The following is a 19,639-nucleotide window of genomic DNA, read 5'->3' on the forward strand; positions in this document are numbered from 1 at the left end:
TTGTGAGTGATTGTCCTCCCCTCTGCTCCTCACTGGCGGGGTCTCCTCACAAGGTGCAGGTGCTGTGAGTGATCGTCCTCCCCTCTCCTCCTCACTGGCGGGGTCTCCTCACAAGGTGCAGGTGTGTGAGTGATCGTCCTCCCCTCTCCTCCTCACTGGCGGGGTCTCCTCACAAGGTGCAGGTGTGTGAGTGATCGTCCTCCCCTCTCCTCCTCACTGGCGGGGTCTCCTCACAAGGTGCAGGTGTGTGAGTGATCGTCCTCCCCTCTCCTCCTCACTGGCGGGGTCTCCTCACAAGGTGCAGGTGTGTGAGTGATCGTCCTCCCCTCTCCCCCTCACTGGCGGGGTCTCCTCACAAGGTGCAGGTGTGTGAGTGATCGTCCTCCCCTCTGCTCCTCACTGGCGGGGTCTCCTCACAAGGTGCAGGTGCGTGAGTGATCGTCCTCCCCTCTCCTCCTCACTGGCGGGGTCTCCTCACAAGGTGCAGGTGTGTGAGTGATCGTCCTCCCCTCTCCTCCTCACTGGCGGGGTCTCCTCACAAGGTGCAGGTGTGTGAGTGATCGTCCTCCCCTCTCCTCCTCACTGGCGGGGTCTCCTCACAAGGTGCAGGTGCGTGAGTGATCGTCCTCCCCTCTCCTCCTCACTGGCGGGGTCTCCTCACAAGGTGCAGGTGTGTGAGTGATCGTCCTCCCCTCTCCTCCTCACTGGCGGGGTCTCCTCACAAGGTGCAGGTGTGTGAGTGATTGTCCTCCCCTCTCCTCCTCAGTGGTGGGGTCTCCTCCGAAGGTGCAAGTGTGTGAGTGATCGTCCTCCCCTCTCCTCCTCACTGGCGGGGTCTCCTCACAAGGTGCAGGTGTGTGCGTGATCGTCCTCCCCTCTCCTCCTCACTGGCGGGGTCTCCTCACAAGGTGCAGGTGTGTGAGTGATCGTCCTCCCCTCTCCCCTCACTGGCGGGGTCTCCTCACAAGGTGCAGGTGTGTGAGTGATCGTCCTCCCCTCTCCCCCTCACTGGCGGGGTCTCCTCACAAGGTGCAGGTGTGTGAGTGATCGTCCTCCCTCTGCTCCTCACTGGCGGGGTCTCCTCAGAAGGTGCAGGTGTGTGAGTGATCGTCCTCCCCTCTCCTCCTCACTGGCGGGGTCTCCTCACAAGGTGCAGGTGTGTGAGTGATCGTCCTCCCCTCTCCTCCTCACTGGCGGGGTCTCCTCACAAGGTGCAGGTGTGTGAGTGATCGTCCTCCCCTCTCCTCCTCACTGGCGGGGTCTCCTCACAAGGTGCAGGTGCGTGAGTGATCGTCCTCCCCTCTGCTCCTCACTGGCGGGGTCTCCTCACAAGGTGCAGGTGTGTGAGTGATCGTCCTCCCCTCTCCTCCTCACTGGCGGGGTCTCCTCACAAGGTGCAGGTGCGTGAGTGATCGTCCTCCCCTCTCCTCCTCACTGGCGGGGTCTCCTCACAAGGTGCAGGTGCGTGAGTGATCGTCCTCCCCTCTGCTCCTCACTGGCGGGGTCTCCTCAGAAGGTGCAGGTGCGTGAGTGATCGTCCTCCCCTCTGCTCCTCACTGGCGGGGTCTCCTCAGAAGGTGCAGGTGCGTGAGTGATCGTCCTCCCCTCTCCTCCTCACTGGCGGGGTCTCCTCACAAGGTGCAGGTGCGTGAGTGATCGTCCTCCCCTCTCCTCCTCACTGGCGGGGTCTCCTCACAAGGTGCAGGTGCGTGAGTGATCGTCCTCCCCTCTCCTCCTCACTGGCGGGGTCTCCTCACAAGGTGCAGTGACTCTCTCTGGATCCAGCTGCTTTCAGACAAGGGTCAGGTTCTAGGCTTGAATCCTTTAGGGGAATGCACGTTTCCTTTTGTTTCTGATTAATTGTATTTTTTTCTGTTTCAGTGGCATTTACTATTTTACCAACTCCGGGAGCTGCCTACGCTCTTTCGTTCTTTCCTTTTGTAGACGAGGATTCCATGTTCCTTAGCATCCTGTCCCCCAGCCTTTATTTGCAGGCAGCGCGGGGAGGGGGGTGGGGGGCATTTGGCAGGCTGCTTCCCTGTCTGGGCGTGGGAACGACGTCACAGGTGGCTGCGCACCAGGATAGGAAGCAGGAGCCGGTATTGGGCAGGCAGAGCTTGGAATGATGTGTGGGTGCCTTTCGCTGCCGCTGGACGGAAGTGACTGCCGCCAATCTAAGAAAAGAGTCCGTTTATAGTAGCGAGAGCTGGGCCTTGGGCCTTGTGTCCCGCTGTGAGGGGTCGAGGTTGCTGAACTGGCGGCACGGCGCGTGGAGTGGAGCACCCCCCGCACTCAGATTCTGGTGGCAGTGCCGCCTGGCTTTCAGACCATGTGATCAGAGCTGCATCCTTCTCTTTTTGTTTGAACAGGTAAAAAACCAGGACCCCCCGAAAATCGCAACAAAGGTAACCAGCACCTGCCACCCCGCACTAACCACAGAGCTAAACATCGCCTCCTCCTCACTCCCATGAGTCTGTGCTCCTCACTACGCCAGGTGTACAGAAGAGGGTGTAACCGCCATCCCCTCCCCCCCGTGCACACCCACCTCCAAAATGCCCGCAGCAAAGAGAATTGAGAAAGCAGCCTAGGTTAAAGCCCTGGCAAGGAGGACTCCTGGGGTTCTAAGCCCGGCTTTGCTACTGACTCCGGGCAGCTCCTTGCTCCCCACCTTCCCTGCTGCCACATAAATGTGAAAGATGAGCGCCCCCAGCCGGTGTTAAGTCTGCTTACGTCTCGTATTAAATATTTATAAATCGGTTTCTGGAGTAGATTGGGGTGCGAGGACGCCCCTGCTTTCTGGATGGCTGGTTGCCGCAGGGTTGCTGGGGTTGCCCAGTTACACCCTCTTCCTTCCCATAGCCTTGACTTGGTGTGATCTGCCCTTCCTATGTCTGCTCTGATCTGTCCTCTCTTCACCACTTCCTTTTAGGCTGTGTCCAGGAGTCATTTGCTGCACCTGTCTGTCCCTCTCCCCTATCCACAGTTCCCCAAATTCCAGTACGACATGTTCTCTGTTCCTGTTTTCTGTCCTGTCTGTGAGTCTGACACTGGAGAGCAAATGATAGTTACCTTCAGAATTGTTAAGTGAAAAATAGGAATAATTACATTAAATCTCTCTGAGAATCCTGCTCCTTCTCAGGCCGTGCAGAGCAAGAACGATTTCTCTTGTCTTGCTGTGGGGTGAGACTGGCCTCCAAGCTCAACTTCTACCCCACTGGTGAGAGAGCGCCAGGGGCCAGCGCGTTGTCCGTCAGTCCTGACTGATTGATGCTGCAATGTGGCTCTCCTAGCTTTCCTGACTGCCCGGTGTCAGCAGTCGGGGCATTAGGGGGCCTATAGGTGGTGGCTTTCTGCTCTGTGGTTTCTGCCATTCAGTCTGGGTTTCGGGGAGTTCCTTGCAGCTGCTCGCGGGCCTCTGCTCTCTTACCACCAGTTCCTGGGCCATTTCTAAGCCGTTTCTGATCTGGCAGGACTCTGGCTCAGAACCCAGAAAGTGCTGCACCTCCAAGGTGTCATCTCTTCATTGGTTGGGTGCGGTGCTGCTGTCCCTCGCTCTAATCTGTGCTTCTTTCATCCTCCGCCTCCAGCAAAAACTCAGGATGGGGTGGCTCTGGAGATCCAGCCACTGAAAAGTGAAGAGGCTGGCGAGAATGAGGAGAAGGAGAAGAAGATTGTTAAGGTCCCCAAGAAGGAGAAGTCTGTTCTACAGGGGAAGCTCACCCGCTTGGCTGTCCAGATAGGCAAAGCAGGTAATAGCCTGAGGGGCAGGAGTCACTGGAGGGGGTTTGAGAGCAGTGAGGGAGAGGCAAGGACTGTAAGCAGAATAGTTGCTGTGTGCTGATAGGATTATTTCCTAGCGTGTAGACAGATGGACTCAGGACCGATGGGTTTATGCTCCCCTGCCAGCAGATGGAGACAGAGTCAGGTTTCAAAGCTGACATCACCCTAGATCGATTTCCCCCCCCCCCCCCCCTACAGTGACCTCAGCCCTTCAGTGTTTCTCCGTCTCCTAGCAGATTTGGATTGTGCCTTCCCTATCGGGAACACGGTACTCTAGAACAGTGGTTCTCAACCTTTTTTCTGTCGGGACACACCTGACAGATGGTTCTCACATGCGTGACACACTGACCCATGATTGTCACGGGGCTAGATGTAAAAGTACAGTTTGCATCCACGGGAACACCCCCTGACCCACAATAATGGATGTAAAGCAGAATTATGACATTCCCCATACAACTCACCCTACAAAAAAGATATTCTGGTTCTGGTGTCATCTCAGTAACAGCAACTCAAACTCCTTCTACTTCCAGGCTCAATAGCCCTACTTATGAAAAGACAGCAGTTTACCACCAATGCATGTCCTCTTGAGAAAACACAACAAATAAGACTGATAAAACTCTTACATGCTAGTAAAATATCCCATCTCGGTAACAGACAGAACCGACCTAACATACTCCCAGGATCTGTAGTAATGCACATAAACTAATCCACACACAGTTACACCTGTATTATGGAACACACTCAAACAGGAGCAACCCTATCTATGAAAAGGCAACACTACAAATATTAAATCAGGCCCTAAACACCTAATACACCTCTTATTAGGAAAACAGAACTAGCAAGCAGCTATAGATCCCCACACAGAAATAATTGTAAAACTATACTAATAAGCAGAATAAATGTTTCTAAACAGCTATGAACAGAATAACATCCAACAATTAAAAACTCATAAAAACTATTAAACATTCTCCAAACACCAATAAAATATTTCAAAAAAAGCAGACACATCACATAATATTAAATAATTAAAATGGCAGTCAATCAAGAAAAATAAACTTAAAAAGCCACCTTTACTTACCCCCTCCAGCAGCTCTCCTACTCCTCTTCCATGCAGGCCGTAGCACACAGCAGAAGCAGCAGTAGTGGCTAAGCTCTATACTCATGGTCCTCTTCCTTAATGCCCATGTCGCTCACACACACCATACCAGTTTCTGTCTCTCACACACCAATCATCTCCCAAACAGTCTTTGACACACACACACCAGTCACCTTCCTGAACAGTTTCTCTCATGCCATACACACACACAGGCTTCCCACTCCCGTGTTCTACTTACATATACGTGCTTCTCACTCTCATAATCACTTTCTCTGTCTCACACACACACACCAGTCTCTCACTCCCATGCTTGTTCTCTCCACATGCACAGGCATCTCATTCCCATAATCACTTTCTTTCTCTCACACACACAAACACACACCAGTCACCTGATCTCTCTCATGCATACACACACACAGGCTTCCCACTCCAATGTTCTTTCAGATATACAGGCTTCTCACTCCCATGCTGTGTCTCACACACACCCAGGTTTCTCACTCCCATGCTCACTCTTCACATGCACAGGTTTCTCATTTCCATAATCACTTTCTTTCTCACACACACACACCAGTCACCTGATCTCTCTCATGCATACACACACAGGCTTCCCACTTCCATGTTCTGTCTTACATATACAGGCTTCTCCCTCACATGCTGTGTCTCACACACACCCAGGTTCTCACTCCCATGCTCACTCTCTTCACATGCACAGGCTTCTCATTCCCATAATCACTTTCTCTCTGTTACACACACATACATACACACACACACCAGTCTCTCTCTCATTTCCATGCTCGCTCTCCACTGCACAGGCTTCACATTCCCTGAATCACATTCTTTCACACACCGTCACCTTACCAACCAGTCTCTCGCTCTCATGCATGCACACACACACAGGCTTCCCACTCCCACGCTCTCTCTCTCACATAATCAGGCTTCTCACTCCCATGCTTTCTTTCACACACATCCACCCCCCCCCCCCCCAACAGCAGGCTTCTTACGCCCATGTTTTCTCACTTCAATGCTTTTTCTCTCTCTCTCACACACACACATCAGTCACATCCCTGACTGTCTCACACTCTCACACATCAGTCATCTCCTTGAGCAGTCACTTTCATTGTCTCTCACATATACACACACATCAGCTCTCTGACCAGTTTCTCTCACTCACACACATGCTCTCAATCACATGCAGGCTGACTGCTTCTTTCTCTCACTCACTTCCTCTTCCCCGCCCCTCCCCCAGCACAAATGGTAGCTGCAGCAGCCTCCTCCTCCAGCCCCCACAAGCCAAGAAAGTAGAATCCCGTCGGCCGCGGGAGGCTCAAGCTGCTGTCTCCTTTCCCGATTACCGTCTGCTTCAATTGCTCGGGGGCCGATGCTGCAGCCGCTGCTGCTACTTTATCACGCGGCACTGCGCTTTCTCCTTCCTGCGCACCGTGTATCACTTCCTGTTCCGGGTCACAGGGGGGGGCAGGCGCGGGAAGAAGAAAAGGCCCAGCCACAAGTGCCACAGCTTTTTTTTTAGCACTGCTGCCATTCCCACTGGGCTTGAACGTGCTGATAGCCCGGCGGCAACGGCAGCAGGGAAGAAAGAGCAGCGGAGAGACCGGGAGCACGCGAGACAGCAGCCGGTGATTGGCGACACACTAATGTCTCGCGACACACCGGTTGAGAACCGCTGCTCTAGAAGAGGAAATTTTACCTTTAAATTGGATAAAGATTGAGCCCCGCTCTCCTGCGGTGATACCTAAAGTTCTCTCTCACAGCTGAGATTTCCTGAGGCGATTTCCCAGATCCCTCACAGCGGAGCCTTGGTCCGGTTCCCGGTGTGGACTTTGCTGCTTAAGCAGCTGAAAGGCGGCGGGTACAGGAAGCAGAGCACTGCGGTGACAGCCAAAGCCCTCTCCCCCCGCAGCCGGAGACCTTCTCTGTACTCAGCCGGTAAGCGCTGAGCCCAGGTAAGTAAAGACCTCCTCCAGTCCAGAGACGTGGAAGGGCTTCGGTAAGTCTTTCCTCCGGGCTCCTTGCTTGGAGCGCCGTAGCGACAACATTCCCGATCAGCGAGGGAAGGGGGTCCCGCTTCAGACTCAGCAGGCACTCCACGTGGCAGGCCGCAGCAGCGCCATCTTGCACGGGGTTTGGTGCGCCGCCATTCTCCCCCATGACCGTTGGTACGCGCTGTGCAGGCCGGCCCTGTTGTGCACCTAATGCACGCATAACTGCATGCATAACCACGAGCATACGTTCGTGCACAACCGCATTGGGGCGGATTTCTGCGCGTTTGAGATCAGCTGCTCCGGCAACAAGGGAAGCACAAATAATACTCTTTGTGCTGCCTGCCATATTAGGCTGCACAGTCTGACCTGGAATCCTTCCTGTGTCAGCACTTGAGGAAGCCCAGGGAGGGCTGGACTCTCAGAACTTCTCCAAGCCCGGCCCCTCCCAGTCGGAGTATGGGTCGGCCACGACCTTATCTGATAGCATCCCTGGATCTGAGCAGTCCCAGGCTGCGTCCTCTCCGGGAGAGGGCAGTTCAGCAGCCCCCCTACCCCAGTTCCTCCTGGGCTACGTATGGACCCAGCGACCTTTTCTTGGGTGGAATTCTTTCAGGGTCTTCAAGCCTTGTTCAGGCGCAGTTAGCTACTGCCCTGGCCCAGACCGAGCCCCAGCTGGGAAGGTCTAGTCCTTCCAGCCCTATCAGCATGCCTTGGGACATGCCTCACCTCACCAAGCGTATCACTGACAGGGACCCAGACACCACGGGTGATGATGGGATGCAGACTCATTGGAGGACAGGGAAAAAGGCCTGGAGCCACACCAGACCATGCAACAGTTTTACCACAGAGATGAATTGCTGGCCCTGGTCTCCCAGACCCTGAAGACTCTGGGAGTTTCTGGCATGGACCCTATGTCTGAACAAAAGAGGAATCCCATCCTGGTATCTCTACAGAAAACCTCTTCCTATTTCCCGATGCTGGAAGCAATCCAGGAGTCGATGACCTGGAGTGGGATGCCCCAGAAGCCAGTTTTAAAGGAGGTTGAGCCTGCAATTCCCAAAAGTGGATGCCCTGGTCTGCCCCTTCTCAAAGCAAACAATTGTCCCAGTAGAGGGAGGAGTGGCCTTGGAAGGATGCACACTATAGTCGGTTGGAGTCCATCCTTTAGCCTTTGAAGCAACAGCAATGTCACTGCAGATCGCTTTCTGTTGTGCCCTGGTACTCGTTCATGTCTGCTTCTCTCTCTCTCTCTCTCTCTCTCGAGGCACATATCTCAGGGGCACATCCCAGAGAGGTGATAGAGCCCGCTGCAGCCTTCCTAGCAGATGCAAGATCTGACCTAATGCGTACGTTGGCCAGAGGAGTAGCCTCAGTGGTGGTGGCCAGAAGACAGCTATGGTTGCGAAATTGGTCAGTGGATGTGACCTCTAAGGCAAACCTCACAAAGATGCCCTTTAAGGGACCCCTTCTATTCGGAAAGGAATTGGAAAAGCTAGCGAGTAAGTGGGGTGAATCTTCAGTGCCTCTGCTACTGGAAGATAACAAAAAGAGGTCACAGCGCCCCTCGCCCATGAGGGGTCAGGCTAGGGGCTCCCAATGCTTCCGACCCTATAGAAACTCATCATTTCAGACATTTCAGCCCTCAGGAAGTTCTCTGCCTTTCAGAACCGGCAACCAAAAAGAGGAACTGGTTTGGGCTCAGGTTCAACTCGAACTTCCCAATGAAGTTTGGCCGACCCATCCACAGGACAAGGAGATAGGGGGCCGACTATCCTATCAGAGGTGGGTCGAGATCATGTCGGACAAATGGGTACTGGGCATCATACAAGAAGGATATGCTGTAGAATTTTGCAGCATCCCTCGGGACATGTTCATGATATCACCTTGCTACTCCCAGCACAAAAAACTGGCAGTGGAATCCACATTGATAAGGCTCCTCGGTTTGAGGGCTATAACCCTGGTACCTACACCCCAGGAAAATATGGGATGATATTCCATCCTTTTCATCATACCCAAGAAGGGAGGGTTCATTTCACGCCATCCTGAATCTCAAGAGCATCAGTCATCTGCGGGTAATTCACTTCCACATGGAAACTCTTTGCTCCGTTATAATGGCCGTTCAACCGGGAGAGTTAACTTCCCTGGACCTCTGAGTCCTACCTTCATATCCCAATCTGTCAAGACCACCAGTGTTTCCTACGCTTTGCAGTACTAGGCCACTGTTATCAGTTCCGGGCATTGCCCTTTGGCCTGGCAACCACCCCCAGACCATTCTCCAAAATTATGGTGGTCATAGCAACAGCCCTGAGGAAAGAAGGGATCCTGGCGCACCCTTACTTAGACAACCGGCTGATCCAGGCGAAGTCATTGGAAGAGAGCATCCAGGTGACCAGCAGGGTCAGGTCACTGCTTCAGGAACTTGTTTGGGTCGTGAACATGGACAAGAGCAGTCTCAAGCCCTCCCAGTCCTTAGAGTACTTGGGAGTCCGGTTTGATAGCAAGCAGGACAAGGTCTTCCTCCCTAGAGGATAAGGAAATTGATGTGCCAAGTGCGTCGGTTGACAAACACAATGCACCCCAGGGTGTGGAGCTATTTCCAGGTCCTCGGCCTGATGGCATCAACCCTGGAGGTAGTACAATGGCAAGGGCACGCATGCGGCCACTCCAACATTCCCTGCTGTCATGTTGGAACCCACTGTCTCAAGACAACTCAATTCGCCTCCACCTACTGATGGTAGTATGTTCTCGACTCCAGTGGTGGCTACAGGAAGTGCATCTTAGCATCTTAAACCTGTCCCACCGAACTGGCTAGTTCTCACGATGGACGCGAGCCCCCTAGGGTGGGGAGCCCACTGTCAGGAATTGATAACCCAGGGGTGATGGACCAAGGAAGAGGCGTGCTGGAACATCAACCGCCTGGAAGCCTGAGCTGTCAGATTAGTGTTTCAGCAATTAAGCCACAGGCTCCAGGGACAAGCAGTCCGCGTGATGTCGGACAACACAAAACCGTAGCCTACATCAACCACCAGGGAGGAACCAAAAGCCACCAAGTGCCTCTGGAGATAGACTCCCTTATGGAATGGGCGGAGTTAAATATACAAGGATCTTGGCCTCTCACATTGCGGGACAGACGTCAGAGCAGACTTTCTCAACAGGGAGAGTCTGGAACCAGGGGAAATGGGCGTTGTCAACCAGAACCTTCCAGCTCCTAGTAGATCGCTGAGGCCTCCCATCCATTGACCTACTGGCCACATCTTACAGTGTGAAAGTCCCCCGATTCTTCAGTCACAGAAGAGATCAGTGCTTCCAAGGGATAGACATCCTTGTCCAGACCTGACAAGAGGAGGACTTACTGTACATCTTCCCTCTGTGGCCTTTGCAGGGCAAGGTCATTTGCAAGATTGAACCCCACAGAGGATTGGTCCTTCTGGTGAACCCCTAATTGCTCCAGATGCCTGTGGTATGCAGACATGCGGAGGCTTCTGGTGGAGAGCCCCCTATGCCTCCCCCCTCATAGGGACCTTCTCCAACAAGTTCCAATCCTTCACGTGGACGCAACTTGGTTTTGAATTACGGTCTGGCCCTTGAGAGGGCTCGCCTGACAAAGCGTGGATATTCGGGCGGCTGTAATCGCCACCTTGCTTCATGCATGGAAGTTCTCAACGTCCCTGGTGTACATGTGGATCTGGAGAATATTTGAGTCCTGGTGCAAGGAACGCGGGGTGCCCCCTCAGACGACCAAGATCCCCATGATTCTGGAATTCTTACAGGACGGCCTGAACAAAGGTCAGTCCCTCAACTCCTTTCGGTCGCTGCGCTCTCTGTGTCTGTCTGTTAACGCTGAAGACTGTATTCTCGGTGGCAATATGCTCGGCTTGTCGCATCTTTGAACTACAGATGCTGTCATGTTGGGAGCTGTTCCTCCAGTTGACTCCAGGAAGGTTGCAGCTTCGCACCGTCCCTTCCGTCTTGCCAAAAGTAGTCTGAGTTTCACCTGAACCAGTCCTTTTCCTTTCCGTCCCTAGACAGACACAAGGACTTGGAAGACTACCACCTCCTACGCCACTTAAACGTCAGTAGACTTTTGGTATGGTATCTAGAACGTACAGAACTGGTGTGCAAGACGGACCGCTTGTTTGTTCTTCACGGTAGAAGGAAACAAGGCGAAGCATCTTCGTGAGCTACTATAGTTCGCTGGATCAAGGAAGTGATCACGGGAGCTTATGTAGAGGCAGGGAAGCCTTTACCCCTTCAGGTTAAAGTTCATTCCACTAGGGCCCAGGCAGTATCCTGGGCGGAAGCTAAGCTACTGTCTCCCATCAACATCAGCCGAGCAGCAACGTGGTCCTCCGTGCACACCACCTCCATGTTTTATCGCCTGGATATCCAAGCCTAAGAGGATGCAGCCTTTGTGAGGGCGGTGCTAACTGGACCATGGGCAGTCTCCCGCCCTGTTCAGGAGTAACTTTTGTACATCCCATTGGCCTGAGTCCATCTGGCATCCCGCTAGGAAATGGAGAAATTACTTACCTTATAATTTAGTTTTCCTTAATGTAGACAGATGGACTCAGCATCCCGCCCATGGCTGCCCATGAACAGTGCCAAGGAATCGCACATGAATCTCTAGTCCAAAGAGGTTACGGGTAAGCCATCACCCTATCCCTAGATCTGGGATCTATAATCTTGCTGGGATTCAGCGTTTGTTTGGTTGAATACAGTTACGGTCACCAGTTTTAATCAAGTTTTTAATCAAGTTTTTCGATAGTATGTCTATAGTGACTTTTGAAGAGAATACTGAAGGGCTGAGGTCACTGCAGGGCAGTATCCAGGGTGATGTCAGCTTTGAAACCTGATTCAGTCTCCATCTGCTGGCAGGGGAGGACATAACCCATTGGTCCTGAGTCCACTTGTCTACACTAAGGAAAATGAAATTTATCAGGTAAGATATTTCTCCAATATCTAATAAGATAGATGGTAGGATGGTGGTATGCATTGCATGGTGTAGGGAGATGGACTGGGTGTGGTAGGAGGTCTGTAAGATGGTGGTGTTTAATGCATGGTGTAGGGAGATGGTCTGGGGTGTGGTAGAAGGGCTGTAGGATGCTAGTGTGCGTTGCATGGTGTAGGGAGATGGACTGGGTGTGGTAGGAGGTCTGTAAGATGGTGGTGTTTAATGCATGGTGTAGGGAGATGGTCTGGGGTGTGGTAGAAGGGCTGTAGGATGCTAGTGTGCGTTGCATGGTGTAGGGAGATGGACTGGGTGTGGTAGGAGGTCTGTAAGATGGTGGTGTTTAATGCATGGTGTAGGGAGATGGTCTGGGGTGTGGTAGAAGGGCTGTAGGATGCTAGTGTGCGTTGCATGGTGTAGGGAGATGGACTGGGTGTGGTAGGAGGTCTGTAAGATGGTGGTGTTTAATGCATGGTGTAGGGAGATGGTCTGGGGTGTGGTAGAAGGGCTGTAGGATGCTAGTGTGTGTTGCATGGTGTAGGGAGATGGACTGGGTGTGGTAGGAGGTCTGTAAGATGGTGGTGTTTAATGCATGGTGTAGGGAGATGGTCTGGGGTGTGGTAGAAGGGCTGTAGGATGCTAGTGTGCGTTGCATGGTGTAGGGAGATGGACTGGGTGTGGTAGGAGGTCTGTAAGATGGTGGTGTTTAATGCATGGTGTAGGGAGATGGTCTGGGGTGTGGTAGAAGGGCTGTAGGATGCTAGTGTGTGTTGCATGGTGTAGGGAGATGGATGGGGAGTGTAGGATATTACAACGAGATTGATGACTTTTTGGTCTTCTAGGGCTGATCATGTCTGCCGTCACTGTTATCATCCTGGTGTTGTACTTCGTGATTGACACGTTTGGTGTTAAGGGCCGGCCGTGGCTGAGAGAGTGCACGCCTATCTATATCCAGTATTTGGTCAAGTTTTTCATCATTGGCGTGACTGTGCTGGTGGTGGCGGTGCCCGAAGGACTGCCCCTAGCGGTCACCATATCTCTGGCATACTCCGTGAAGGTGAGCTGCAAGATTTGAGGAGGGTGGGATGCAGAGGAAGCTTTTAAGTGTTTCTTACATATTCCCAACTTCTCCCAACCGAATATGATGTCTTCATTCCTTTTTTAAAATGTCACTTTTACACGTGGGCCCATGTGTGTGGCGCTTAGTGTCTGATTTTTGTATGTTAGTGCGTGTTGCAGACATGTTTTTAATATATTGCTGGTTTTTACATGTTGGATGGTCTCACTAACTTTTTTTTTTCCCCCTTACAGAAAATGATGAAGGTGAATAATCTGGTGAGACATCTGGATGCCTGTGAAACAATGGGCAATGCCACGGCCATCTGCTCAGACAAGACTGGCACCCTCACCATGAAACCGAATGACGGTGGTACAGGCGTACATCGGGGACACTCACTACCAGCAGATCCCAGATCCGGAAGCCATCCTGCCCAGGACCTTGGAGATGATTGTGAACAGCATCAGCATCAACTCTGCCTACACATCCAAGATCCTGGTGAGCTCCTGCGCTCTGCACAGGGGGAGCTGCTCTTCCGACTTGGGTTCTCAGGACTTCTAATTTCCAAACTCGAGCTTGGCAGGAGATGGATTGAAAGCGTTCTGGGGAAAGGAGCGGAGGTCACAAGCAGCATCGGGGGGGGGGGGGGGGGGGGGGGGGGGGGGATTGGGAGCCTGCACTTCTCCCCTGCCCGTACGTTTGGGTGGGGGGGGGGGATGGGGGAGGATGACCCCTCTGACTGGATTAATGTTGGAGGGGGGGGGATGACCCCTCTGACTGGATTAATGTTGGGTGGGGGGAGGATGACCCCTCTGACTGGATTAATGTTGGAGGGGGGGGAGAGGGATTGGGAGCCTGCCCTTCTCCCCTGCCAGTATGTTTGGGTGGGGGGGGGGAGGATGACCCCTCTGACTGTATTAATGTTGGAGGGGGGGGGGAGGATGACCCCTCTGACTGTATTAATGTTGGGGGAGGGGGGGATGACCCCTCTGACTGGATTAATGTTTGGGGGGGGAGGATGACCCCTCTGACTGTATTAATGTTGGAGGGGGGGGGAGAGGGATTGGGAGCCTGCACTTCTCCCCTGCCAGTACGTTTGGGTGGGGGGAGGATGACCCCTCTGACTGTATTAATGTTTGGGGGGGGGGAGGATGACCCCTCTGACTGTATTAATGTTGGGGGAGGGGGGGATGACCCCTCTGACTGGATTAATGTTTGGGGGGGGGGAGGATGACCCCTCTGACTGGATTAATGTTTGGGGGGGGGGGAGGATGACCCCTCTGACTGGATTAATGTTTGGGGGGGGGGGGGGATGACCCCTCTGACTGGATTAATGTTTGGGGGGGGGGAGGATGACCCCTCTGACTGGATTAATGTTGGAGGGGGGGGAGGATGACCCCTCTGACTGGATTAATGTTTGGGGGGGGGGGGAGGATGACCCCTCTGACTGGATTAATGTTTGGGGGGGGGGAGGATGACCCCTCTGACTGGATTAATGTTGGAGGGGGGGAGAGGGATTGGGAGCCTGCACTTCTCCCCTGCCAGTACGTTTGGGTGGGGGGGGGGGGGATGACCCCTCTGACTGTATTAATGTTTGGGGGGGGGAGGATGACCCCTCTGACTGTATTAATGTTGGAGGGGGGGGAGAGGGATTGGGAGCCTGCACTTCTCCCCTGCCAGTACGTTTGGGTGGGGGGGGGGAGGATGACCCCTCTGACTGTATTAATGTTTGGGGGGGGGAGGATGACCCCTCTGACTGTATTAATGTTGGAGGGGGGGGGAGAGGGATTGGGAGCCTGCACTTCTCCCCTGCCAGTACGTTTGGGTGGTGGGGGGGGAGGATGACCCCTCTGACTGTATTAATGTTTGGGGGGGGGGGGGGGAGGATGACCCCTCTGACTGTATTAATGTTTGGGGGGGGGGAGGATGACCCCTCTGACTGTATTAATGTTGGAGGGGGGGGAGAGGGATTGGGAGCCTGCACTTCTCCCCTGCCAGTACGTTTGGGTGGTGGGGGGGGAGGATGACCCCTCTGACTGGATTAATGTTGGAGGGGGTGTTGCCTGCTTTCATGGGAGAGTTTCATGCAACCGAGAACAGGAATTAGAGGTAAAGCAGCAGCAAATAAACCGAGAAATACGTTTGCAGCTGTCAAAATAGCAGAAGGAGGTGGAGGAGAGCGTCCTTGATGGCGGCAGAGCTGGGGGGGGGGGGGCATGTGGGGATGACATTAGCATCGCTGACTGTGGCGATCCAGCTCCTCCCCACCCCCACTACCCTGTGCCTCTTCTTCTTCCCAGCCCCCAGAGAAGGAGGGAGGTCTGCCCCGGCAGGTGGGGAATAAGACCGAGTGCGCCCTGCTGGGCTTCGTCCTGGACCTGAAGCAGGATTACCAGGCTGTGCGCAGCGAGGTTCCCGAGGAGAAACTCTACAAGGTGTACACGTTCAACTCCAGCCGCAAGTCCATGAGCACCGTCCTGAAGAGCGCCGACGGCAGCTTCCGTATGTACAGCAAGGGAGCGTCGGAAATCATCCTGCGCAAGTACGGCCCTGCCCCGCCCCCTCGCCCTGCCCCGCCCCGCGGCTGCCCGTGCACGTAACGCCTGCCTCCTCCTCCCCTTCCACACAGGTGCACCAGGATCCTGGATAAGAGCGGGGAGACGGCCGTCTTCAGCGTGAAAGACCGGGACGAGATGGTGAAGAAGGTGATTGAGCCCATGGCCTGTGAGGGCCTGCGGACCATCTGCCTGGCCTCCCGAGACTTCCCGGCTGGGGCAGAGCCAGACTGGGAGAGTGAGAATGAAATCCTCTCTGACCTGACTTGCCTGGCTGTGGTGGGGATCGAGGACCCTGTGCGACCCGAGGTAAATCCCTGTCGGATCAGGCGCCTGTAGAAACCTGCATTCATGCCCCTTTTCATCTGCATACATTTTGTGCACATAACATTTATGAATTTGCTGGGAGGAAATGGTGAAAGCTTGGATTTTGAGCTTGTAATTGGAAAGGAGGCAATTTTCAAAGGAATTACATGTGTATATTTATTTATTTATTTATGTGTATATCCAAATTGTGCCGCCATAGCAGTTTTCAGAAGCCCATTTACACACTTAAGGTGCATTGTCTTGAAGACCTTTTGAAAATGACTCCCATTGGCTTTCAGTATTGACTTCTTCGGGACGTATTTTATTTCCTAGTTATTACTTCATGCAGAGCCTTTGTAAAGCAGGAAGCCCCTGCCCAGGCTCCCCTGACACTGCCACCTGTGCTCTCCTCCTCTCTGCCAGGTGCCTGAAGCCATCCTGAAGTGTCAGCACGCCGGCATCACTGTCCGTATGGTGACAGGAGATAACATTAACACCGCCCGGGCCATAGCCACCAAATGTGGCATCCTGCAGCCAGGGGATGAGTTTCTGTGCCTGGAGGGGAAGGAGTTCAACCGCCTGATCCGTAATGAGAAGGGAGAGGTAGGGCCAAGTCCAGGAAATCCCTGAAAAAGGACAACTGGTGATGAGCGTGTCCCCACCTCTCGCACCATCCCTCCCTCCTCTGTGTCCTCCATCCCTCCCTCCCTCCTGAGTGTATTCCCCAACTCTCGCCCCATCCCTCCATCTCTATCCCTCCTGTCTTCTGTATCATGCCTGGTGCTTGCTTCTCTCTCATCTCTTCCTCCTCTTGACCTTTTGTGGCAGGTGGAGCAGGAGCAGCTGGATAAAATTTGGCCTAGGCTTCGGGTGCTGGCTCGCTCATCCCCCACGGATAAACACACATTGGTAAAAGGTAAGGAGTGTAGTCAGACCTTTGTGTAGCCTATTAAGAGCCCTGATGTAGCAGAGGTTTGCGGAGGATGCATGAGAGGAAATGGCCTGTGACCTGCCACTCCCTGCTGTCACAATAAATCTTCCTGTGTGTTTCAGGGATCATCGATAGCACGATAGGGGAGCAGCGACAGGTGGTGGCTGTGACTGGGGACGGAACTAATGACGGCCCAGCATTGAAAAAAGCCGATGTGGGATTTGCTATGGTATGGGTTAGAGGTCATCCTGCAGTACCTGACTGTGATCCGCTTTCAAGTGCCTGAAAAAGCACCAAGTGGGTCTGACACCCGCCCTCACTTCAATATCTCACAAATGGGGAAAGAAAAGGACTTTTGTATTTTTTTTTTTTGTAGCTTGTACAAGACAGTGAGAGACTTAGTCTCCTGGGGTAACCTGTGGCATGACAGTATCCCCTGCTTGGGAGCTGGAGGCTGCGTATACTGCTCTGACGTGCAGACTCTTGCAGAAGGAATTCCCAGAATGGGCGGGGATGGGAGAATGGGAAGAGGCACGGCAAGGGCGTTGACATGTCCGCTCTCTCCCGCAGGGCATTGCCGGAACAGACGTGGCAAAAGAGGCATCGGATATTATCCTGACGGATGATAACTTCACCAGCATCGTGAAAGCTGTGATGTGGGGGCGAAACGTGTACGACAGCATCTCCAAGTTCCTGCAGTTCCAGCTGACGGTCAACGTGGTGGCTGTGATTGTAGCGTTCACGGGGGCCTGCATCACTCAGGTAACCGCGCCCCCAGTGCCGCGAGCGTGATAACCGTCGAAGAGTGAGCGCTTTCCTCACCGTGTTCTTGTTTGCTTGCCAGGATTCTCCGCTAAAGGCCGTGCAGATGCTCTGGGTGAACCTCATCATGGATACTTTTGCGTCGCTGGCTCTGGCAACAGAACCACCCACTGAGGCGCTGCTTATGCGCAAGCCCTACGGACGCAATAAGCCACTCATCTCACGTACCATGATGAAGAACATCCTGGGACATGCAGTCTACCAGCTCACCATCATCTTCACTCTGCTGTTTGCAGGTCAGCCGGTCATCCTCTCACTCTGCCACCACTATAACTCTCACTCCTCCACCATTGCCCTGCCTCCTGTTTTTCCTTTTGTAAGCTTGTGCTGTGCTGGGAGTTGGGTTACTGACTCTATTTTCTTTGCTTGGCTTTGATTCACCGCTGGCAGGCGAGAAGATTTTTGACATCGACAGCGGGCGAAATAGTCCCCTGCACTCACCACCCTCAGAACACTACACCATCGTCTTCAACACTTTTGTCATGATGCAGCTCTTCAATGAGATTAATGCCCGCAAGATCCATGGAGAAAGGAACGTCTTTGAATGCATCTTCCGCAATCCCATCTTCTGCGCCGTGGTCTTTGGCACGTTTGTCTCCCAGGTAACTTCCCTTGCCCTGCCTCACTCTGACCCTGTGATCGCTGGAGGGTCCAGGACACCTTGCTCTGGAACTCATTTCACTGCACAGAATAGGACGCGGTGATTCATCCTGGGTTCCTCATTCAGAAAAATACTGCAGAGTAAAAAGAGGTGAAGTTTATTCTTCTGCGGACTTTGGCTTTATAACTTGCTTTTATCCAGCTTGCTAGAAAGCCATTACAATAGTTTTAAATAAAGAAATCTGAATGCTGTTCTAGACCAATAGATCTGTCCAGCACCACAGAAGCAACAAAGCCAGTTCCCTGTACGTAGCAGGATCAGTCCAGACTGCTGGGTTGTGTCTCCCTTCCAGCAGGTGGAGTCAGAGAGAGGTTCTTGGCACCTCCCAATATCCCAGGGAGCCTCCTGCGGTCCTGCAGTATTTCTCTGACTCCAGCAGGTGAAGGAAGACATCCCCTGCGGTCCTCATCCTTGTGTCAGCTGAGTGAATTTATTTTTTCTCTTCAGTCAAGGGATTTTTGTTCCCGGCTGATCTCTGACTAGATCTACTTTAAAAAAAAAAAAAAAAAAAAGGTGAAGCAGTGGCTGTGTCTGCAAGCCTTGTCACCCGGAGGACCCCTCTAATTCCTGGGTAGGGGGGATTTACCGGTGGGCCGGTCCCTCCCCCCTTCAGTTCCAGAGAAGTTATATTCCTCTGAAGGGAGCTGAATTCTTTGCTATATTCCAGGGAGGTGGTTATTCCCCTGAAGAGAAGGCTCCATTGCCTATGTGAAAGATTTAATTAAAAAAAAGAAAAAGGCTGCATTTAAGCTACAAGGCAAAAACAATTGATTTTCATTGGGACACAAGCGAGTAATTAATTAAATTATTGTAATTCAGAGTTTTCCTCAGACCGTTTCTTGTCGTTTCTTCTTTCTTCTGTTAGGCCGCGGGGCTTCCGGTGTTCTGCCTGTGGAGAGCCGGCAGCGCGGTTTTGTTTTCGCTGCCTTCCCGGGGGTGAGGGGCCATCAGAAATGCCTCTTGCAGGCAGAAAACGGCCATTACCGCGTGCGCGCGGCTCAAATAATTCTCAGCCAGCCCCGTCCCCGATTTGCGCGGGAACGGCGGCCATTTTGGATTTCCCCGATGATCGCGTTGATCAGCCGTTGGGGGAGGGAAGCTTCCTCCGGTGTTGTCCCCTCCCCTGCATTAAGTCCAGAGCGCCTGATTTTGCAGGAAAACGAGCCTCTTCATCCTCCTTTTACCCCCGGGGGGGGGGGGGGTTTAGACATCCATTTTCCTCTCAGTTTATTTTGTTAATGCACAAGGCATATTTGGAGGCTGAAGCAGATGCAGGGGGGTCAGCAGCCGCCGCCAGCTAAGGTGCCCAGACCTACAGAGGGGCCTATTCCTCATCTTCAACCTATGTCCCAGGACACTGGCTTACAAGACCCTTTCCTGGGAACCTCGGGGGATGCGGCGGATGAGGGGGTTACGGAATCTGCTCTGGTGGAAGGGGATGAGCCCCAAGTGCTGCACTTGTTCCGCAAAGAGGAGTTAGATC

The 19,639-nt window shown here is 53.2% G+C and overlaps 1 protein-coding gene across 1 annotated transcript in view; it reads left to right on the forward strand.

Annotated features, from left to right (window-relative positions):
- Positions 1-19,639, forward strand: part of ATP2B4 (ATPase plasma membrane Ca2+ transporting 4) — a gene marked incomplete in the record, with an annotated part of 141,705 nt that overhangs the window by 104,225 nt on the left and 17,841 nt on the right. Inside the window, 13 exon segments of the mRNA XM_029572171.1 lie at positions 2,370-2,405; positions 3,588-3,749; positions 12,667-12,881; positions 13,136-13,237; positions 13,239-13,379; positions 15,182-15,423; positions 15,511-15,745; positions 16,166-16,345; positions 16,571-16,658; positions 16,796-16,902; positions 17,244-17,435; positions 17,518-17,731; positions 17,886-18,097. Coding sequence (XP_029428031.1) covers positions 2,370-2,405; positions 3,588-3,749; positions 12,667-12,881; positions 13,136-13,237; positions 13,239-13,379; positions 15,182-15,423; positions 15,511-15,745; positions 16,166-16,345; positions 16,571-16,658; positions 16,796-16,902; positions 17,244-17,435; positions 17,518-17,731; positions 17,886-18,097 — 2,126 coding nt within the window.

This window comes from Rhinatrema bivittatum, chromosome 12 (genome assembly GCF_901001135.1).
Source record: "Rhinatrema bivittatum chromosome 12, aRhiBiv1.1, whole genome shotgun sequence".
Classification (NCBI taxonomy): domain Eukaryota; kingdom Metazoa; phylum Chordata; class Amphibia; order Gymnophiona; family Rhinatrematidae; genus Rhinatrema; species Rhinatrema bivittatum.